A 24,208-nucleotide genomic window follows, 5' to 3' on the forward strand; every position below is an offset into this window, starting at 1 on the left:
ACATCAACCATTCCTTCTTTATCTACTTCTGTATTTGTGAGGTGCCCAACTTCATCAAGTAATAGATCAATATTATCTCTGGTCCTCTTTTTGTTGTTAACATAATTTAAAAATACCTTTTTGTTGTACTGGCCAGCTTCAACTCTAATTGAGCCTTGGCAACATTAATTTTCTCCCAATGCTGGCAAACAGCATCTCTGTAGTCCTCCATTGTTACCTGACTTTGCTTCTAATGTCCATACACTTTCCTTTTCCACCTAAGCTCTAGAAGATCCCTGCTCAGCCAAGGCAGCCTTCTTCCCTGCCTGCTTGAATTCTGAAGTTTTGGAATCATCTGCTCCTGTGTTCTAAAGATATAGCTCTTAAAAGTGACCAGCACTGATGGCACCCAATACCTTCAAAAGCAGTTTCCCGGGGACCTTACTAACTAGTTCCCTGAGCAGTCTGCTCCCTCCATATCCAGGACTGAAGTTTTGCTGGCATTTTTTCTCTTCCCAGGAAAGTGTTTAAACTCATCTACTTCTTGGCCACAGTGGCCAAGATGTCAGCCAATCACCACTTCACCCATGCACATTTCAAATATTCTCTAGTGTATCCTGTACCTCATGGAGATGACAGGATGACTTAACTAACAAACCATTCTTTGACACAGTCTCCCATAGGATCATACTGGACAAGATGTCCAGCATGTAGCTAATCAAAAACATCATCCGATGGGTGAACAATTGGCTGATGGGCAGGGCTCAAAAGGTTGTGGTAAATGTGGCCACATCAAGCTGGTGGATGGTCACTGGTGGGGTCCCCCAAGGCTCCATTTTAGGGCCAGTCCTCTTCAATGTCTTTATAAACTATTTGGATATAGGACTAAAATGTGTTTTGAGCAAATTTGCCGATGACACTAAACTTGAAGGAATTGTGGACTCTGTTGAGGGTGCAAAAGGCCTTGCAGAGAGATATGGACAGACTGGAGAGCTGGGCGATCACCAACCGCATGAACTTTAACAAAGGCAAGTGCCGGATCCTGCACCTGGGATGGGGCAACCCTGGCTATACATACAGACTGGGCGACAAGATGCTGAAGGGCAGCTCTGCAGAGAGGGATCTGGGAGTTGTGGTTGACAGCAAGTTGAATATGAGCCAGCAGCATGCCCTGGCAGCCAGCAGGGCCAACCATATAATGGGATGCATCAAGCACAACATTGCTAGTCGGTCAAGGGAGGTGATTGTCCCGCTCTACTCTGCGCTCGTACAGCCTCACCTTGAGTACTGTGTGAAGTTCTGGTCACTACAGTAGAAAAAGGATGTAAAATTGAGTGGAGGGGCAGGCACTGATCTATTCTCCTTAGTCACCACTGATAGGACCTACGGGAATAGTGTCAAGCTGAGGCAGGGGAGGTTTAGGCTAGACATCAGGAAGAGGTTCTTCATTGAGAGGGTGGTCGCACACTGGAACAGGCTCCCCAGTGAAGTAGTCACTGCACCAAGCCTGTTGGAGTTTAAGAAGCATTTGGACTGTGCACTTAGTGACATGGTCTAAACTTTTGGGTAGACCTGTGTGGTGCCAGAAGTTGGACTCGATGATCCTTATGGGCCCCTTCCAACTCAGGATATTCTATGATTCTTCAACCCTTGGCATGCCATCCCATAGCTTATCACTGTCAAGCCTGATTTTATCCTTTTAACCTCTTCAAGTCTAGTTTAAAGCTCTTTCAATGGGCCTTACTAAGTCATAATCAAAAATTCTTTTCCCCCTTTGAGAAAGGCTCATCCCATCAAGCACCAGGAGGTCCACTATCATGTAGACAATCCAGACCATCCCATGATCAAAATCATGCTAAATTTAGACAAGACAAACTAAGACATGTTTAGATACACCGTTCCCCCAGGTATAAGTGCAGGTGGAGAAGATACCTAGGTAGTTAGTAAGTAGTTATTTGACTTATAAAAGATACATACATAACAAAGAAGTACTCTTTTCTGGTCAAGAATTCTTCTGAGTCACAGAAACAACTCAAGCAAAAACTTCATTAAATTCTCAAATATTTTCTTTTCAGAACAGTAGAAATTCCTAGATGCCAGCATGAGGCTTGTCTGGCTGGTCATGACTGATCTCCATTTCTTTGCAAAAATTAAGTAAAATATTTCCCTTTTCAACAATTATTATGATGTAAGTCTAATTACAACAGAGAACATAGACATCTTTTAGTCTATGTTCTTTGTTACGTTGAAGAGGAAATGGGCTATCAACGTTGCTATTACTAGTATACCTTTCTGAACCTTTAACTTTTACACCAGTTCCTGGTCTTTGATTCTTTCAAGTATTCATTTTGCTTGTCCAATTTTTTGGAACATTTTTTATTCCATGTAGAATCTCAGAAAAGTTGAGATTGGAAGATACCTGTGGAAATCACCTAGTGTAACTCTCTCACTCAAGCAAGGTGAACTTTAGCATGCTGCTGTGGATGTTGGGTACAGAAGCATACCAGAATTGCTTGTCTGAGCAGCCCCTAATTATCTTTCTTCAGGTGCAATTCACCTTGATGGTGATTTTTTATATCTGATGCCTTTAGATTTACCAGTCTCTGCACTTCTAAGACATTCATTGACCAGGATACCCCTGCTTCCAATTAGATGGCCTACATGTCATTGGTTGTCTCTGATTGTTATATATGTTTTGAAGTACATTTTTATCTCTTGGTTGCTTACTCTGAAGAATTAATCCCTGGGAATTCTGTCCCAAGGAATAGTACAGAGATGCTAGCTTGGGGATATTTGCTGTTCTGCTCTCCATAACTCATGTGTGAAGAAAAGATTTGGGATGGGAAGAAAACTGGTTCCTGTTTTGTTTTTTGTTTGTTTTTTTTTTTTCCCCATATTTTTGGGAGTTCTGTCTTGGTGGCACTGGGCTCTTCCAGATAAATAATGCAAATCTTTCTGCTGCAATGCAAGCTAAGCTTTCTTTGTTGGCCTGCAAAGGGTTTATCCTTGATTTAGTGGGTAGAAAGGCTCCTCTGACATCCCAGAAACAATGTTTATATTTCTTGATATTTGATTTTGATTAAATAAATCAGGGTAACAGGTTATAGACAGTGTTTTCCACAATGCTGACTGTCAGGACAACTTCACAGAGTTTATAGACTCTAGAGGAAAAGAGGTTACCATCTTCCCCTTTTCAGAAGACTGAATCTTTGTAGACAAATACTGGGAAATCAGCTAGCATAGTTGTGCAGACTATCCATACTGTTTCTCTCTTGGACAATGACATGGACTTGTTCTTCCTTACTTGATACTCCTGTAGGGATGACTAACCCAAACCACAATTGCACTTAAATTATCCTTTCCCAAAAGACCTGAGGACAGGCTGGTAATGCTGAAGGATAACAAAGCATTTCTGAACATGCACCACATTGGTAAGTGATGTGTTGCACTGCAAAATTAAAGTTCCCAGGTAGTTTTGCTAAATTAAGGCTTGTAAACCCTTTGGTATTAAAGATGGGAGGGACAAAGAAAATGCTGCCACTGTTTATTAGTGGTATGCATTTTTTTCCCTAAAATATGATGCTGCTGCTTCCCTCAGTAACACTGATGCCATAGATGAGACCTCCCTCCAGCAGTACTCCACAGAAGACAAAGTGTGTGTGGGGGGGACACCATATCTACCACCTCGCTCCTGCTGACAAAATTAATCTACATCTCGATACAAAACAAGTGCTGGAGAAATTATCTCCCAGTCATTCTTTTACCTGGTCAACTGAAGGAAGTTTTTAGTCTCCTGCACATAAGAACTTATTTTCTTAATAAAGAGATCTGTGAATGTGATGAAACACACACACACACACACAAAAGTGTAATGACAGTCGTGTTCAGAAACGTTTATGGAAGAATTAGCTACTCTGTACAACATGTAGAGATTTCTTCCTAGGAACACTTCAGGCTCTGCACAGCAAAGGCAAGACCAACTCTGGAGGAAAATGTTAGAGCACCGTAATTGGTGTGGTGGTACATGCAGGTGTAAGTGTATAGATGGGTGTATACATGAGTGTTCAAGGAGTCATGTCTTAAAATTAACTTAGGATATCCAAAGCAAATGTAAATCCATGAGTTTTTATATTTGGCTCAGATCATATTCTCTTTGCAGCTGCCAGAGCCAAATGTTTCACTCACTCCTCAGAGAACTCAAAGCTCGCCCTCATATCTTAACAAGTCAGCGAAAGTCTAGCTTCTTCCTGCTGAAACCCAACCCCAAGGAGCAAGCATGCTAACATCCATAAAAATAACTGTCTGCTTTAGGGTCCTTAGAGAAGGGTTTGCTATTGGATTCCTGAGCCCAGTATAGAACAGGAATTTTCACAAGTAGGGCCCGTATCCCAGCTTTGTTCATTTGAAGAATTGCACACTTCATGTGTGGCAGAGAGAGGAACAATTTTATCTTGTTTTCCTTCTCTTGACATGTTCCAGGGCCTCGATGTCCTTCTTGTACTGAGGGGCCCAAAGCTGTACACAGTACTCAAGGTGTGGCCTCACCAGAACTGAGTACAGGGGAGCAATCACCTCCCTGGTCCTGCTGGCTACACTATTCCTGATACAAGCCAGGATGCTGCTAGCATTCTTGGCCACCTGGGCTCACTGCCAGCTCATGTTCAGGTGAGCACTGACCAACACCTCTTTTCTTCTTTTCAAGATCCTTTTCTTCTGCACAGCTTTCAAGCCACTCTCCCCTCCAGCCTGTAGTGTTGCATGGGGTTGTTGTGACCAAAGTACAGGACCCGGCACTTAGCTAAGTTGAACCTCATCCCCTTGGCCTCTGCTCATTGATTCTACCTGTCCAGGTCCCTCTGCAGGACCTTCTCACCCTCTGGCAGATCGATGCTTCCCCCCAGCTGGATGTCTGCTAGTTTGTCTGCTGAACAATTGCTTTCAGCTCCTCCTGTTCGTTGTGCATGCTGAGTGCATTGATGTAGATGAACTTGAGTCATGCCATCATCCTCAACGCTGGGACTGCTCCTCCAGGCTCATCTCTGTCAAGTCTTATTTCCCCTCCACCCCCCTTCATACCCAGTTTAAAGCCTGAGTCCTGCCAGTTCCTGGGCTAGAGTCCATTTCCCTCTTTGGGACAGGATTGATGATGGGTCCTCGTCAACAGCCATCAGATTAAGTGCCAAGTAAACCTCAGCTGTGACCAATAAATAAATAAATAAATAAATAAATAAAATTCCTATGAAGGCACCAGCCTCTCAGCCATGTATTAATTACCTGGGCCTTCCAGGTCCACTCAATATTCCTCCCTACCACTGAAGGGATAGAAGAAAACACCACTTGCACACCCACTACACCCAGTAACTGCCCCAATCCCCTTTAGTCCCTTTTTATAGCCTTCAGGCTTCTCTCAGCAATTTCATCACTGCCAGCCTGAATTATGACTAAAGGGTAATAACTGAAGGGGTGAACGAGGTCAGGAAGTTTCCTGGTAATGTCCTTGACCAAAGCTCCAGGTAGGCAGCAGACTTCCCTATGGGTCTGGTTGACATATGGGGCCCTCTGTTCCCCTCTGAAGGGAACTGAAATGGCCCTATGACCGTTAGCCTTCTTTCCTTCCTTGTTAGAGGAAGTCTTAAGGCATGGATTCAATTTCCTTGCCCTAGACAACCTCCTGTGTGTACTTTCCCTCACATCCTCACCACCCTGTCCCTCAAGCTCCAGGGCCTCAAATCTATTGTGTAAGGACACCTGGGGAAGTGAGGTGGGTAGGGAGGGTGCTCTCCTGCAACACTGAGCAGGAACCTGTTTCCATTCCTCTCCATCTTCCAGGTCCTCTCCCTCTGCCTGAAAGCACCAGGGCACTGGGTCCATCACTATCTGGGGTGTGTTTTTCTGGTGCCTTTCTCTCAGGCATGGCAGGGAGTGACTCTGCCAGTCTAACTCCTGCTAATACTCCCTGATGGTCCTTAATCTCTCCACCTCCTCAAGCTCTGCCACCAGGCTGATCAGATCCTCCAGCTCCTTGCACCTCATGCAGGCAGTATCTCTGCAAAATATCATTTACAGTGACAGGCTCATGCACTCTCTGCAGCCGAAGACCCGAACAGCTACGTCTTTGGGTAGACACTCAGTCTGGGTCACCACAGCCTTTTTGACAAACACTTCAGAGAGTACTTGCTGCCTGGCAGTGACCATGTCTGGGTTGCTGTCTGGGAGGTAGCTGGTAGGTGAGCTTGTCTCCAGAGTGGCAAGGGATCCTCCACCCTCCCTGCTCAACCTGCCTGTGCAAACTGCTGTGCAAACTGCCATGCCCTGCCCTGACATCTGTGCCACACCCTGACTGTTGTGCTATGCCCTGACTTCTGTGCCCTGACTGCTGTGCCATTGCATGACTGCCTGCCCTGTTTGCCGTGCTCGAGCTCCCTGGGGGCTGCCTTTGTACAGCACGGCGGCTGTTGGCTCTGCCCACACCTCATAAGCTGACCTCATGAGGGCTGCAGAGTCCTGGCAGCTCCCTCAGCTGCTTATCCAAAGAGAAAGTTTTGGAACCTGGTAACTTGCCAAGAGCAGAATGCAACAACTCTTACAGAGTTGTATGTCAGGACAGCTAACAGCTTCAGACCATCTCAATCCAATTTATAAATAAAAATTTCTAAACCTAACTTTTCATTCATTCTCAGTATGTAAAGAGTGGAAAAAGTGAAAACAGTGTTTTAAAACACTTTCAATAATAGTTTTAAGGAACCCAAATCTGAAGAAACTATACCCATGAATGTAATTACCAAACACATGATAAAATATCCATCAGAGGTCTTTGGAACCACAAGGAAAGCCTAGGAATAGTTATTCTCACTCTGGAAGTGCAATTCAGCCTCAAATGATTTGTTTTACTAACAAGTACATACTCAAAGAATACTTTGTCTTTCCTCCTCTGGGTCACCAGTTTATCTAGATGCCTGTCTCAGGAAATGTCTAGTGTAAGAAACCGTGAGCTCTCTTTTGCCCATGGAACTAAATCAATGGGAAAATGCAAAGGCCAGTTACCTTCTCACCAATAGACAGTGCTTCAGGCAGGTGGAAAGACTCCTGTTTGGGGTCCTGTGACATCTAGCTACCCCCTGGCATCCTAAGCAATCTGTCACACTGTATGGAAGAGGTACGTTTTTGAACAGCTCAGGCACTGCTCCAAAACATAGATAAACTGCAAACAGCTAAGTCCAGCCTGCAAGAACAGGCAGCTAAAATCAGAACCAGTTCCTGGATTAGCTTGAGAAAAGAGTTTCTGTGAGCTATCCACTGGGACATGCCGTTCATGTCTTTTCTCAGAGAGCTCTGACACCCATTCTCACCCAGAATTGGCTCCTTCTGCTTTTCTCCACACTTCAGTTGCCTCCTGCTCTTTCACAGGAGTCTATTACAGGACCAGAGTTTGTTTCTCTGCTCAGCTCTACGCTTAGACACTTCATGATCATCATTGGCCCTTTTGGCTTTGTCCTCCCTCTGTTTTTTTTTACATGCCCTTCACAAAGCAGTATCTGTACTGAGTAAGAATCTTGTGATGGCAGAGAATCATCTTTCCTTGAGAATTATTTCATCTGGTGCCCAAAAATTTCTGGTGTCCATTGGTGTCTTTTGAGTGGATGGATTCCTCTATAGCATGAAAACATATTGCATAAGTTTATGCCTCATTTGGGTGTTGAAGACTTAAATGAAAAAGAAATGTTATATTAAGATGGCTTTGGTGCTTTGACAGCTACAATTATCTCAGTTAGATATGCTCATGATCACACTCCACTACTAGCATGCCTAATAGTGTACCTGTACAGGCAAAATTTGTGAAAACTTTTGTCACACACCACTATAGAGTACAGGCAGATTCTTTGGGCATTCTTGGAAGACTGAGGACTGGCCACAGAGCTGTGGTTTTAATTAGAGATTTATTATTACATAAATAATGATAATGATAATGATAATGATAATGATAATGATAATGATAATGATAATAATAATAATAATAATAATAATAATAACAAATAACAATCATCATCAGTACACAGGCTTTTCAGTTACCTGGACAGACTCTCTGTAGATTGGGTCAAATTCTGATCAACCAGCATGTGATGCAATCATTATCCAAACACAGTTTTTACATAAATGGATATTAGTCACTCAGTCAGTCCTTGGAAGAAGACGATAGTGTAGGCATGCCTGGCCCCAATGGGATCACCCAAAGTATCCCAGCTGGTATACTGTGTTCAGCTCTGGAGTCCCCAGCACAAGAAGGACACAGAATTATTAGAATGAGTCCAGAGGAGGGCCACAAAGTGGCTGAAGGACCTCTCCTATGAAGACAGGCTGAGAGAGTTGGGGTTGTTCAGCCTGGAGAAGAGACAGTCCAGGGAGATCTTATAGCCACCTTCCAGTACCTAAATGAGGCCTATAGGAAATCTGGGGAGGGACTCTTTATCAGGGAGTGATAAAACAAAGCGTAATCACTAAAAAAAGAGGGGAGATATAGATCAGATATAAGGAAGAAATTATTTCCTATGAGAGTGGTGAGGCACTGGAACATGTTGCCCAGAGAAGTGGATGCCCTATCCCTGGAAGTGTTCAGGGGCAGTTTGGATGGGTCTTGTAGCAACCCGGTCTGGTGGGAGGTGTCCCTGCCCATGGCAGGGGGATTGGAACTAGATGAACTTTAAGGTCTCTTCCAACCCAAATCATTCTATGATTCTCTGACCACAGGTTTTGCCATCCAGCTGCAGGTCGGATGTATGTCCAAGTTAGGGCTTGTGGCTGCCTGATTTTATAGACAGTGCTCCCTGTGCTGTTATGCTTCCCTGTTACAGGAAAAATGTCACCATCTCTTGTCATCCCAGCACCTGGTTATTGATAATGCTAATGGGCTTAACTACCCTATGCATTGGTGCTACCCATACCCTCTTGGTGACTCAGCACTTGGGTCTTGATAACAGTAAGTACCCTTTTTCACACTGACAATGGGTGTCCCCTCACCCTGGGACCACAGAGAGGAGAAAGAGAAGGGGGCAGGGGTATATATTAATAGTTTGCTGTCCTAGTCTGCATGTGAGAACTCACTACTCTTTTTGGGGGGAGATAGTAAATTACCTCAGATTTTAGTTTAAATGAAACACCAAAATTTCCATGTGCCTGAGAAAAATCATCAATTGAATTGCTAAATTATGAAGCCAAATGATCAACAGTGATTATTAAATATAATCAGCAAGAGCCACATGACTCCTCTTGAAAGTGAAGGCTTCATTCTGGCATGGCAGACATGATACACCTTGGAGAATGAAATGCAGATATTCTGAACAGCTCCTAAAACCATAGAGTTTTCATGGGCAGAAGCCACTTTTCCTGAACTGCATTAGCATTCTTGAATATTTTGTCAATCAGGACAGACAGCGGAGCATGGCTGCAGCCAAAATATAAAGGTTCTACCTGTACCTGTGATTCTGAGAATTGGTTATTGAGGATCCTGTTCTGAGGACAATGTTCTGTAAGGAAATTATTGAATGTTGAATGATGAATGAAGACTCTGTTCTTCTAGCAGCAAGTTAGAACAATCATCAGATGTCAGATTGATCCAAGTCTTAAATCATTCAGATCAAACTCCAATTTTAAACCTTTGTACCAGTATTTTTACAGGAAAGTCATTAATTACAGTGAAAATGCCATCGTTATGAATGCCTCCCTTGCCACCAAGATCATAGAATCGTAGAATCATAGAATATCCTGAGTTGGAAGGGACCCGTAAGGATCATCAAGTCCAACTCTTGGGACTGCACAGGTCTACCCAAAAGTTTAGACCATGTCACTAAGTGCACAGTCCAAATGCTTCTTGAACTCCAACAGGCTTGGTGCAGTGACTACTTCACTGGGGAGCCTGTTCCAGTGTGCAACCACCCTCTCAGTGAAGAACCTCTGTCCAGGATCAGCTTTCAGGAATTCTGGGTCCCAGAAGACAGGCTGAATGGTAGTAGCAAGGAAGATGAATCTTTGGTGGAAGAGAATCTGGTCGGGGAATACTTGAGCAAACTGGATGTATGCAAGTCTGTGGGCCATGATGACATGCACTCACAAGTGTTGAGGGAGCAGCGGCTGTGATTGTAAGGTCATTCTCTATAATCTTTGCTAGATTGTGGCACCTGGGAAAAGTGCCTGATGAGTAGAGGGAAGAAAATGTCACCTCTATCTTCAAAAAGGTTAACAAGGAGGACCCAGAGAGCCAGTCAGCCTTGCTTCAGTCCCTGGGAAGGTGATGAAGTAGCTAATTCTGGAAACCATTTACAGGCACATGAAGGAGAAGAAAATCATCAGGAGTAGTCACTATGGATTCACCAAGGGGAAGTCATGCCTGAACAACCTGATAAGTTTCTATAATGAAATCACTGGCCTGATGGATGAGGGGGGAGTTGTGTATGTTGTCTTCCTGGGCTTCTTTAAGGCCTTTGACACTGTACTGCTGTGGAATAAATGCCTAAAGTAACTAGGAAAATTAAACTAGCATTAAAAAAAAATGTATAGCATTGAAGAAGCTTTCAGGGTGGAGTGTAGCTGCACTACCTAAGTGTTCCCTAGGCTTCCAACTTTAGATTCTATTGCACTAGGGGAAGCTGGTGTGCTGACTCTAAGGAACAGTACACAGTGTAGAGCAGAGTGGAGACACAGTGGCTAGGCTCTGTGGCAAGATGGGGACTCGATTGTTCTTTTGCACACTGAGACCACTAAGCTGAAAATTTACTACCCTGAGCCAAAGACCTGTCCTGTTTTTGACAAAATGCTGCACTCTAGTGAACTTTGGATAATTAAAATATCATTATAATACCAAAACACACCTCCATCCCAAAAGCTACCCACCTCCAAGGTGCGACCACCCCTCACTGAGCACACATTCTGAATTTCTCAGAGCCTATATCTTTAATCAAAAGTGAGAAAAGAATCATAACCAAGATATGATTGACTAGAATCACTCAATCTCCACCTAAAAGATAGAAAATAATATAAATTGGTTTAAGAGAAAGGGGATGTTAGAGAAGATACCATCACGAACGATATCTTCTGACTTCTGGGATCAGTCACTGGGCTGAGCCTCTCTTCCCCTCCCCCCATTGGGACGCCATGGGGTAAGATTTGAACACTTGGTTATACCATGTGTCTCCACAGAAACTTAGAAATCTCTAGAGGGTCTATGCCTTTTAACACATTAATAGTCAGGCTGTGTACCTGTATTACACTTAATTGCATTGTTCCTAGCCATGATAGGTCTCATTGAACATGACTAGAGCGAGGGCGTGCTATGTTGTTGGTGAATCCGTGACCATGATAGTTCAGTACCATGAATCTGACCAGACCCATAACAGTTAATTGGCTACGCCCCTTACCATGACAACCACATAAGATCTTAATAGAGAAGCTGTTGAAGTACGGGCTTCAATGAAGTAAAATTTTAATATCTTCATTTGCAATCTGGACTATGGGGTAGAGTGCACCCTCAGTAAAATTGTGAATGACACAAAACTGGGGGGAGTGTGTGACTCACCAGAGGGCCGTGCACGCAGACAGAGAGAGACTTTGAAAGTCTGGAGGGGTGAGCTTGTGGCATAATGACCACACGGATACCAGGGTTCTATTAGGATCAGTAACTGCTACTTCTTTATTGATTACATAACTTCAACTCTCTCTTATTGAGGGCATAACTTCATCTCCTACCCTGAGGGCATAACTTCATCACCCTTCTTATACCATTTGCCCCACAGCAGTACTTTTCCACAAACTATTCATTGGTCAAACAACTTTGCCCAGCAAGGGCAAACACCCAGCAACTTCCATGCCTTAACACCTCCTGAATCACCCTTCTTTTTTCCCTCTAAACTCTTTACATTCCTGATGGCCTCATCATTAAGAGTCTGATGTTATCACCAACCATGGGGCTTGTTGACCCCCATGGCCACAAACATACATGAACTGACAAAAATCTCATGAAATTCGACAAGAGGAAAATGAGAAGTTCTGCATCAGCTCAGGAATAACCCCAGGCATCAGGATATGCTGGAGGCCACACAGAGCAGGAAAGCAGCTCTGCAAAAAAAGGACCAGGGAGTCCTGAGGGGCACCAAGTTTAACATGAGCCAGCTATGTGCCCTTGCTGCTAAGAAATCTAATAGCATACTTGGCTGCGTTAGGCAAAGTATCACCAGCAGGTCAAGAAAGGTGATCCTTCACGTCTACTCATCATTGATGAGAACACACCTGGAGTACAGTGTCCATTTCTGGACCCCCAGAACAAGACAGACAAGGACATACAGCAAGAGTCCAGCAGAGGGCCACCAAGATGAGTGGAGCACTTATGAGAAGAAGTGAAGCACTTATGGGCCTCTTCAGCCTGGAGAAGAAAAGGCTCAGGAGGGATCTTATCAATGTCCATAAATACCTGAAAGCAGATGCACATGGGTTAAATCAGGTTGGCAGCCAGTCAATCACAAGTGGAGTTCCACAGGGCTCCATTTTAGGGCCAGTTCTCTTTAATGTTTTCATAAACTACCTGGATGCAGGACACAAATGCATACTAAGTTTGCAGATGACACTAAATTAGGAGGAACTGTTGACTCCCTCAAGGGTAGAGAGGCCTTAAAGAGAAATTGTGACAGCTGAGAGGGCTTGTCAATCAACACTGGCATGAAATTGTACAAGAGTAAGTGTTGGATTCTGCACCTGGGACAGGACAATCCTGGATGTACGTACAGACTGGGGGACGAGAAGCTGGAGAACAACCCCACAGAAAGGAATCTGGGTGTTTGGCTGACAGCAAATTGAATATGAGTCAACAGTGTGCCCTGGCAGTCAACAGGGCCAGCCGTATCCTGGGGTGCATCAAGCACAGTGTAACTAGCTGGCTGGGGGAAGTGATTGTCCCACTCCAGGCTAGTGCATCCCCAACTTGAGTACTGTGTACAGTTTTAGGCACTGCACTGTATTAAGGATACGAAACTATTACAGAGCACCCGAAGGAGGGCTACACAGATGGTGAAAGGGCTGGAGGGGAAGGTGTATGAGTAGCGGCTGAGGTCACTCGCATTGTTCAGCCTAGAGACAATGACACTGAAAGGTGACCTCATTGCTGTCTATAGTTTCCTCACAAGAAACTGGGAAACATGGTTTCTTCCTTTTATGATAAGTTAGATTCTACTCAAAAAGAAGTTAGAGGTTCCTGAACAGGCTATTTTGCCTCCTTGTCCTACCTGTTTTGAAGGGCTCCTCACCTTTCTACTCTGCTTTACTTTCCGTTGGGCAAAACTGTTTACCTTCTTGAGTCCTATCTATTTTGATAGGTTCCTCTCTCTTCTACTGTGACTGATTTGCTTTCCAACAAGCTTCCTACGTGTCAACACTGGCTTAATGTGTTTAAAATAGATGAGAAATGCTAAGGTTTGTGTCTTACAAGCCAGTCTGACTGTGGTGCTTTCCAAACATACTTGTCATTCACTTGTAGTCTAAGACTGCCAAAATATCTCTAGTAGAGGTTATTGCATTTGCAGTCTGGTTAAGGCCTGCTAGAAGGCTATAGAGAGAGGGTCACAGCAACACTGGAGTAGCAGTGAGTCTCACACTCTTCTATTATAAGCCTCATCTTTATAAATAGTGGAAAATAACCTTAATTCTCTTAAATACAACAATCTTAATAAGAGGATTGTTAAAAGAATATAAAAGGGGGAGGAGAAGGAAAAAAAAAAAAGTACAACAGTTTCTACATATATTTCTAGTCCAATTAAAGACCATTATACAGGAATAATGGCACTCCACAAATTTTTGAAGCAAGCTCATAAGCCGTACATCTATGTCTTTGTCATATAAGTTAGCTAGCCCACTGGTAAAGAAAGGTTCCTAAAAGTACTGATCTGTCTTTCAGAAGAATGATCTAAAATCCATCCTGAAAGCTAGGGCAGTATCAAGATATTTTGTTAACAAAGGGATCAGGAGCCCAAGTCTTTGTACAGAGAAGGACTGATCTGAAAGCAGGATATACGCTCATAAAACTTCCTCTAACAGACATTGAAATAAGAAAGGTTAAAAATCCCATTAACTATGGCTCAAGTAGTACTGAAGTTGGAACACTCCTTTTTGAAAAGGAGAGTATCCAGTTACTGATGGGGAACTGTACTGTTGCCCTTCCCAAATAGTTAATCCAATAACCTGCAGAATAGGTAAGAAGGCAGAAAATGTGATATGAGTTTGTTCTTTGTTTTATGTTCACCAATGAATTTCTGCTATTTGATTAGCTGTATAGTCAAAAAGAGGAAAGGTCAAAGAGACCCACAAACCTCAATAGGAATTTATGGAATTTATGAGAAACCAATCCTAAGTCTTATGTACATCAAGTTGTTGTATATGTTCAAATGCTATGTAATGACAGAAAATACAGAATTGATCTGGACCAATATGTGCCTAAGATCAGTAAGTTTCAAAAAGTGTTATAGGGTAAAAATACACTATATTCTAAAAATGTGAATGCATCCATTTAAAGGGAAAACTTGAAGCTTTGAGACATGAAGGGGAGGTTGAAATAATAAATAATATTATTGATGAGATTAAAAATCCTCACAGCTACGTCATACAGCTTTTATGGATGAGTAATTTAACAGCTTACTGTGGCATGGGTAAAAAATGTAGGCAGTAAGAAGGCTGTAGATATCACTAGACCTGTTTGCCAACAGTTCAAAGGAAGCCAGCAAAAATTTGTAATTCAGAGAAAAACAAAACAGCAAGAAAATCCGTAAGTTCTTTTCAGAGGATCAAAATATGGCATTTCTTATGCTAGGTCTAACTGTAAGAAGTTAATGATATTCTCATCTAAGACATTTGAGTGTACTCAGTTGAGGTGATTTTGAGAGCAGCTCTATAGAGAATGTTGCAACTAAACTTTATGTCTACTTATATAATGCTCCTCACTAATTATAATATCTGAGAAGTATGAGATGAGAAGCTTTTGAGCAGACTGCAGAAAAATTAACTAAGTGACAGTATCCCATTTATAAAACAGACTTGTCAGGCTAGTTAGAAATTACTATTTCTCAATGCTGGCTTTAAGACTATTGACAAATTGTATTGAAAAAAGTGTTTTCAGAAATTTTGTTGACATTTATCGCTGACATGGGACGAGTTTAACACAACTCCTGATAAACAACCGAATTAAATTTCAGAGATCAGTCAGCTTAGTACTGGTTCTTCCTGCACCTGGTAGTTCACCCACAAAATGAAATCTATTATCGTCTAAATTTAAAAAATATATATATTAAAAACAAAAGAAAACAAAAGAAAAAAAAAAGATTTGAGGTAGAATATACATTTTCTTGAGGTGATTGGTACACTCCTTTAAAAAACAACAACAAAAAACAAAACAACAACAACAAAAAAAAAAACCACCCACATTTATTCTGTGATGTACAACTTGTGAATGCTGTTGTCAGCCATACTATCAATTAGAAGGGCATGTGCTTGGGAACATCAACGTGACCTGTTAACTATCAGAGTATATGGTATGATGTGTAAAACATAGTCTCATTCTGCTGTTCCCTGGGTAAAAGGAGAACTCCCAGGAATGTTGGCAGATGATAAGCAGAAATGCCAGAACACTAATGCTTCAGAGCAAATCTCCTCATTGCTACACTTTGACTAACATGTTGCTGTGAACGGGACCTGGAAATGGTAAGGACACACTTTATTTATTAGATTTGATAAGTATTAGATCACATTAAATTAATTACAGGGAATGCTTTCTGTATTCCCTGTAGAACATGTCTGTTAAATATGGAGATTCACATGTTGTCTTGCCTTCTAAAAGTATTCACAGAAGGTCTATTCAAATGTTCCTGATAAAGACTTCACGTGTTGAAGAGGAAAGGAGTTAAAAAAGATAGAATTTGAACTAATTTCTTTAGATAAATCATTAATCACAATTGTTAATATGACATGTGGACTAACTCTCCAGGAATTAGGATATTAGGAACTAATAGTTCACCTACATATATCAATGAAAGGTGCAATGCCTGGAGCTAAATGTAAATCTCCTTAGAATATTATAGATGATGACTAGCTTGTGCTACAGTTCAGGTAAGTCAGCAGCAGATACGGCCATCCTCTTTCCTAATCCTGCTCTTCAAGAATAAGTATTTGCAACACTTTGTGCATTTGTAATTCAGCCTTACAGCATAAAAGGAGAAGCAAATATTCCATGTCCTGACATAGGGAATTTAGATAATGGACTTGCATGCACTTGAAGACTTCTCTTTCCAGTAATAACTCTGTGTTCCTCACATAGACTAAAAGCAACTTAGTCAATTGAAAATGTCCTGAAACAGTCACTAGACATAAAAGAGGTGGTTGAATAAGCAGCTTGTGACTGAAAACAAGCAGTACTATACTATCAGGGTTTACAGTTCAGTCATGTCCTATTTCCACAGCAAATACTAAGTGACTCCTAGATGAAGATGGTGACATTCAGAATACCTTTTTCTTCACACGTTTAAGCAGCCAAGTGACTCCAGTTACAGAATGGCTGAGAGTAGTGAAAAGGCCTAGAACTCTCTGGGTAAGTGCAGAAAGCAGAGGAAAAACAGGTGGCCGAAAGTCAGAGAAGGACAAGCAGGTGGATGTAAGGGAAATTAGGGTTAATAGTATGATACTAACATTAGGATGCAAATGACTCAGGAAAAGATGTTAGGTGGCATGTTCCTTAGCTGACCCTCCATCTGTCACAAAATTGGAGAGGTGTCATGAGATTATCATTACTCTGATGTGTGACTCGCAGACACTATAAATGGAAAGTACAACTAAACTGTAATTTGCCTGAACTCTGAGTGACTATTTCCTATCCTTCTAAAGCTATAAAGGCCATTACACTTAATCACTGCTTTGACAAGCATGCAGGTGTAACCTTTGACTTCTTCATCCATGCTGTCAACTCAGTGATGCTTTGCTGCTCCCTCAGGGATTTCGCCAGCTGGTCTATGTCCTCCTGGAGCAGGGTGACCCCTAGGGGCTTCTGGGCAAATCTGCCACAGAATGAAGGTGTTAATGCTCTGCAGAGTGCTCTCTCTGCCAAGAGTATACATTAACCTTGGACTTCACCTACTAGTACCCTGAGTCTCGGGTCTTTCTATATGTGGAATCACATATTCCCACCAGTACACTTGTTTTCCAAAGGGCTACCCAGATGAGTAGAATAAAATGCTTTAACGGACTTCTTCCTTTCTCTCTTTCATGAAAAATACATGGTCTTTCTCAGCTGGTAATTTCTTTAAGGGTTCAGACAGACTTATGAAGAACTGAACTGATAAATTTGGCTTGTCAGAATTCACTGAGAAGAAGCTTCTTTCTGTAGAACAAGTTATCATAGCTCTGCGAGACTTTGCAATCCATGCAGCTCTACTGGAGTAACAAGCTGAACTTGTATGAAATTTCTCTCAGAGATGTTTCTTTATGCTAATTCTGGACCAATTTTTTTTTTTTTTTTAAAGGTCAATGACATTTGCACTACTACTAGATAAATAGGCAGTCTGACTCCACAGGGTGTTTATACAGACTAATTCTGATATTGAAGGTATGGTATTGAACAAACATATGGGAAATGAAATATAATTTAATTTCCATGAATTGATGAGGTATTTAACTGAAATAAGTAAGAAGCAATTCCAGATTCACAAGATCTAAAAAAATATTTAGGACATGATGTTTATTTTTTGACCTTTGGCTGGACATATGCATCCTGGTGGCACACACAGGTCAAACAGTTGCTAATAAATATCAATATCATTGAACATTAATGGCATGTTAACCATTGATGTAGTTTAATATTTTACTTTTAAAAATAGTCAATCAGAAAACTTAAATTTCTGTTATAGAGTAATCATCTTCTATTCAAAGAGAGTGTCAGATCAAACATGTAAAGTCTTTGATACTTTTGACATGACAAAGAAATTTTTGTCAAGTCATAGAATCATAGAATCATAGAATATTCTGAGTTGGAAGGGACCCTTAAGGATCATCAAGTCCAACTCTTGACACCGCACAGGTCTACCCAAAAGTTCAGACCATGTGACTAAGTGCACAGTCCAATCTCTTCTTAAATTCAGACAGGCTCGGTGCAGTGACCACTTTCCTGGGGAGCCTGTTCCAGTGTGCAACCACCCTCTCTGTGAAGAACCCCCTCCTGATGTCAAGCCTAAATTTCCCCCGCCTCAGCTTAACCCCGTTCCCGCGGGTCCTGTCACTGGTGTTAATGGAGAAAAGGTCTCCTGCCTCTCAACACCCCCTTACGAGGAAGTTGTAGACTGCGATGAGGTCTCCCCTCAGCCTCCTCTTCTCCAGGCTGAACAGGCCCAGTGCCCTCAGCCGTTCCTTGTACGTCTTCCCCTCCAGGCCTTTCACCATCTTCGTAGCCCTCCTCTGGACACTCTCCAACAGTTTCATGTCCTTTTTATACTGTGGTGCCCAGAACTGCACACAGTACTCGAGGTGAGGCCGCACCAGCGCAGAGTAGAGCGGGACAATCACCTCCCTTGACCTACTAGCGATGCCAAGTCATTGGTGTGTAAAATCTCCTTATAAAATAATACCATGGCTTTGGATATGAATGCTATCAAGTCTGCTCATCTGATTCCACCACAATAATTTTTCCGGTCACTGAACAAATGGAAAGCAGACAAAAAATAGTATTGTATATTGTATATTATATCAACACCAATTAATAAATGTTTCAGTTTAGTACCTGAAAAAAATAATTTTGGACTGACCTAAAGTTTTTCTTCAAATTATACTGATTATACCAAATTTTATGTCTTCAGAAATGCCAGCATGGCATTTTTTATTCAAAACAAAAACCTTGTCTGCTAATAGAATCATAGAATCACAGAATGGTTTGAGTTGGAAGGGACCTTAAAGATCATCTAACTCCAACCCACCTGCCATAGGTTACAGCATGAAGATACACTGCACTGTGGTACCCCATGGACTGCAGAGGGACAGCCTACTCCACCATCGGCCTCTCCACAGGCTGCAGGGGAACTTCTGTCCCAATGCCTGGAGCACCTTCTCCCCTCCTTCTTCACTGACCTTGGTGTCTGCAGAGTTGTTTCTCACTCCTCTCTTACCCAGCTGCTGTTGTGCAGCAGACTTTATCCCTTTCTTAAATATGCTCTCCCTCAGCCTGCTTTCATAAGAAAGGTGCTCCAGAATATTGATCATCCTTTTGGCCCTCCTTTGGACTTGTTTAAATACTTCCATGTCCTTCTTGTGCTGGGGGCCCCAGAGCTGAATGCAGTACTCCAGGTGGGGTCTCATGAGAGATGAGCAGAGGGGGAGAATCACCTCCCTCGACCTTCCGGCCAAGCTTCTTTTGATGCAGTCCAGGATACAGTTGTCTTTCTGGGCTGCAAAACTTCTTTTTATACAGCTCAGGATACAGTTGCCTTTATGGTAAAGATGGCAAAGAATGTATCAGAAAACCGAGTCTGTCCTGGTCTGTGGTGGAGAATGAGTGCAGAGGATAAAAAGGAGTGTATGTTGTGAAGAAAGTATGTTGGTGAGTTTACATCTTGGAGATGGATAACACTTAGGATAATTCTGCCTTAGTCATACAGACATGGATCTGTTTGCTGAAAGTTTCCAGCAGACTGAGTATTGCTTTGGAAGCAAAGCCCATGCTCTCAGTGGTTTCTACACACATACTGAGGGCCCACTGTTAGCCCTCAGCAATTTCTAGGAGACCTCAAGAGCTCCACTAGCATGCTCACCTTTGAAAATTCTGTAGATGAAAAAGGAGACAAAGTTTTAGGAGACCAGTGACCTCAGGACTTGACATAGCCATGGTCTGCATATCATGACTGACCTCCAAGCAGATGATGGTTGGCTGTCACTGCATTATCCTCCTAGACAATCCAGGCCCAAGGCAACTGCAGTCAAAGCTACAGCCCAAATTCACTATGGCATTTAAGGCACGCCCTAAACCAGGTGCTGGACATCCAGAGGACTAGCTATGCAGAGCACGGGTATGTAAACACATAAGGCCAAACCAAAAAACCCTTTTTAATTCTCAAACCACGTATTCACCCTCTGCCCCTTAGGTTTTCTGCTTTGGTGGTCTTGTTCTCACTGGCAGCTTCATTTTCTGCAGCTCAGATAGAATTGGAGTGGAGGATGCTCCCTCCCTTTCCCCCAAACAAGTTTGTGCTCTGCTGCAGTTATGTAGAGTCTACAAGAAAAGATAAAATATGTCTGCTGTTACACCTTGAGTACTCTCTGTCTTCCTGTACAGCTCTAAGCCAATGTAACATGGATAGGGTTTCTGTGTAGTTGGTAACTACTGCTAAAGTCCTCCTTTGTTAGCATGTACAAGTTTGTTTTGAATCAATGTAATCCTTCAGCGTACACGGACAACTGAGAGTTTCATAGATTATACACATACTGTGTGAAGAACCCACACATCTTTTTACTGTAGAATACCTTGCCTTCAGGTAGTTTCATCTGATTTCCACACACATTCCTACAAAGAGACATACACACTCTCCACCATGGTCAGCACTCCATGCTCTGTTATTATATTTAATTCCAGAGCGAGTTAAAATGTTGATCCTTCTCAGGCCTCTCCACATGGTGCCGTCTTTATACATCTGTTTTGTATCTCACTTGGTTGTCTGCTTGCCAATTTTAAATTTCTGGGTTTGCTTAATTGGTCCTCCTATAGAAGCAGTTCCTTGCATCTGGTTGTCTTCATCACCTTTGGAATGTTTTCTGTTCCCTCTGTGCCCTTTTAAAAATGGGAGGAATCAGACCATGAATGGTATTCAAAATGTCATCATACTTCTGATCACAATGCAGTGGAGTGATCGTTGTCTCTGTTGTGCCCACACATAATTCCTTGCAAAATCAGTTTGCCTCTTTTTATTTTGCCTTTTGCTATGACTGCTGAGCTGTGAGCGGATGTTGTCATGCAGTTATCCAGAACACGTGGAAAACCTTGCTCCTGACCAGCAATTGTCAGCTTAGTGTCCACCCTTCTGTGTGTGACACTGCGTTATGTTCCCCTAAGTGCCTCTTTTTAAGTGTACTGAATTTTGTATACTATCTTTAAATGTCTGTCTGTTTGGTGCCATTAAAGCCTTCTCTGGGTTCTTAGGCATCAGTCATTGCCCTAAGTGCTTGGAATGGTATTATTTCATCAGGAAGCATTGCACACCTTCCTGCTCAGCACCCCTTCAGGTTGCTTTATGGATAGCTTGGGCAGCACAGACCACTCACAGAGAACTCTTCCTTCATTCTGTGTCTTTGAGGATTATTTAGACAGGTGAGAAGGTTCCTTCTTATCCCATGGCTACCTCTCTCTGTCACAGCCTTTGTTGGGAGACCTTGCTGAAAGGGTTTGGGAATCCTCATGGGATTTATTGGATGGGTCTACCCATCCACATGCTTATCTACCCTTTCAAAGGGTTCTGTGCTGATCCCGATATAAGATGGACTTGAACTTAACAGGGTTCATCTTTTTGGAAGGGCACAACAGTCTTTACAGTCCTCCAACCCCATCTGACCATATTAATGAAACAAACATACTGGAGGCTAAAGAACACCTTATATCAGCTTCACAACAAAACATAAATTCTGTCAGTTATCGGCCCTCCACAAATCTGCCTTCCAAAGTGGCCAGCTAAAAGAGCAGTTAACACCTGACATTGTCTAGGTTAACTGTTACGTTGCTTGCTGCACAACTGGAAGGAAATTGAGGCGCTGTATGGGCAAACATAACACCAGAGGTTTGGGACTAAACCATAAGTAGGCTGAACTGGAAGGAGTCACTATCAGGAAATACTATTGTGATTTCTCTGCCTTTGATTTGCCACTTGCAATCTTGCCCCAGTCACTAAGTGATATAGAAGGGATGAGCCACTGGGAAGCAGGTGACAGAAAGCTGTACCGTGATGTTGGTATACAGAGGCTATAACCAAAGCTGTGCCCAAAACCAAATGATGATAGAGACCTAACCAGTAAAAAGAGAAGCAGATGAGAACTAATGCTCATGGTGACCATGTGAAGTAATCTACAGACTTTATTCCCTATGTATGCAGGGGGCTACAAATCCCAGTTATGGAAGAAGTGACAGAGGGTTCACATTTTGTGCACCCCTCAGGCCACTTTGCTGCCACGTGACATCTTCACTCTTCCTCTTCTATCTTCTTGCCGTGAAACTCCCGGCTCTTTGCTCGGAGCTTGTTGACCTGTGACTCTGCAATGTCAGCCCGCTCCTCAGCTTCCTCAAGCTCGTGCTGGATCTTGCGGAATTTGGAGAGGTTGACATTGGACAGCTCCTCCTGTGTGGGGAGAGGGAGTTGGTGGTGAGGAGCCTGGGGCAGGGGTTTCACTCCTCATGTGCCTGGGCCTCGAAGGGCTGTGGTGAAGCACAGGCCTCCCGTCTCCTATCTACCACCGCTGACCCAGAACCCCCTCAAAGACCTCATCATCCTCCCTTATTGAGGACCTCAGTGTGACAAACTGCCGTGTCACTCTTGAGGAGCAATTTTGTCACGTGGTCTTCTCATTTTGTGTGCTTATTCTCCCACTACTCGGTGCCCAATTTTCCATGTGGTTTATTAGGTTGAGAAAGACTCAGAAACCCTGTGCTGTTACCAGTGTCAGAGATTCATGAGCTTCTCAGTCAATGGACTGAGAATTTTGGGAATTTTGGTCTGACTTCCTGAATCAAACAGGTGGCAGGATAACCCTTGGTTCATCCCTGAGTGCAGCATGCCCAGAAGAAGGCGAGGCCTGCTGACACGGGAATGAACCACATGGTCAAGACCGTTGTGTCTTTGGAGTTACTTTCATGCCTCTTTCCTTGTATTCGTGCTCATCTCAATGAGAGTGCTGCTCCTACAGAAAGGTGCACATGGCCATTCTCCAAGCAATACTTACAGCCTCCTCAGCTTGTCTCTTGTAGGATTTCACCTTCATCTGCAGCTTGTCCACCAGATCCTGGAGCCTGAGAATGTTCTTCCGGTCTTCCTCAGACTACAGTGGTTGGTAAGAAGGACAGACAGAGAGTTGGTTTCCCCACACCTCCAGAAAACATGTCCTCTTGGAGTTCATGGGAAAATGCTTTGGCTTTCTGTGAGAAAGGTGTGTCAGCACAAAGATGCCTCTTGCCTTACCTGGTAGGTCAGCTCCTTCACCCTCCTCTCGTACTTGCGCACACCCTTCACGGCTTCAGCACTGCGCTTCTGCTCAGCATCTACCTCCCCTTCCAGCTCCCGCACCTGCAATGAAAAATCTGTCTTTGGAGCTTCTCCGCTATTTCTCCAAGGGACGTGCTCCCTTGTGCACAAATACCAGCCCTACGCACCCTGGCCTCCAGCTTCTGGAGTTGCTTCTTGCCTCCCTTCAGTGCCAGCTGCTCAGCCTCATCCAGACGGTGCTGCAGGTCTTTCACCGTCACGTCCAGGTTCTTCTTCATTCTCTCTAGGTGGGCACTGGTGTCCTGTTCCTTCTTCAGCTCCTCCGCCATCATGGCCGCCTGGAGAGGCAAAGCAGCAAAGCCAGGTCGGGGCCAAAGACATTTTGGGGGAGGATACATCCAACACCCTCAGTGACAGAGTTCCCCAACTCACATCTGTGATGGCCTTCTTGGCCTTCTCTTCAGCATTGCGGGCTTCCTGGATTGTCTCCTCCATTTCACCCTGAATTTGCACGATGTCTGTTTCCAGCTTCTTCTTGGTGTTGATCAAGCTGGTGTTCTGTGTAACAGGAAGGATAGGATTTGTACTGTCAGATCTAACACCTCCACATCAAGAGTTGAGAGCGAGAGTAATGTTTATGAAAGTATTTAATTCAAAGGTCCTCTTTAGAGCCCTAGCGGCAAACCAGACATGGGTGCCTGGCTGGACTGGTCATGTCACAGCTTTGCTCTTCAAATACGTACACAGCAAGATGCATAGCAACAAGCAAGACACATAGCAGTCTCGTTCTATGTTATCTCCTGTGGGCAGGATTCATATCCAGCAAAGTATCTGACCTGGGTATGGAGGAGCTGCACACGCTCGCTTGCATCCAGAAGCTCCTGCTCAGCCACTTTCCTTGACCGCTCTGTCTGCTCCAGGGCTGCCCGCAGCTCCTCAACTTCAGCCTGTAAGAGGTTTGCTCTGCGCTCCACCATGGCCACCTG

The 24,208-nt window shown here is 43.2% G+C and overlaps 2 protein-coding genes across 2 annotated transcripts in view; both read right to left on the reverse strand.

The window, feature by feature from the left end:
- Positions 1–24,208, reverse strand: part of LOC137841826 (myosin heavy chain, skeletal muscle, adult-like) — a 79,762-nt gene that overhangs the window by 53,356 nt on the left and 2,198 nt on the right. The window lies entirely within an intron of this gene.
- Positions 22,082–24,208, reverse strand: part of LOC137841800 (myosin-8) — a 4,104-nt gene continuing 1,977 nt past the window's right edge. Inside the window, exons 2-7 of the mRNA XM_068655149.1 lie at positions 24,059–24,205; positions 23,655–23,780; positions 23,390–23,560; positions 23,199–23,303; positions 22,963–23,058; positions 22,082–22,361 (exon numbers count right to left, since the gene is read on the reverse strand). Coding sequence (XP_068511250.1) covers positions 22,206–22,361; positions 22,963–23,058; positions 23,199–23,303; positions 23,390–23,560; positions 23,655–23,780; positions 24,059–24,205 — 801 coding nt within the window. The 3' untranslated portion in view covers positions 22,082–22,205. The remainder of the gene's footprint in view (positions 22,362–22,962; positions 23,059–23,198; positions 23,304–23,389; positions 23,561–23,654; positions 23,781–24,058; positions 24,206–24,208) is intronic.

Source organism: Anas acuta, chromosome 18 (assembly GCF_963932015.1).
Source record: "Anas acuta chromosome 18, bAnaAcu1.1, whole genome shotgun sequence".
NCBI lineage: Eukaryota > Metazoa > Chordata > Aves > Anseriformes > Anatidae > Anas > Anas acuta.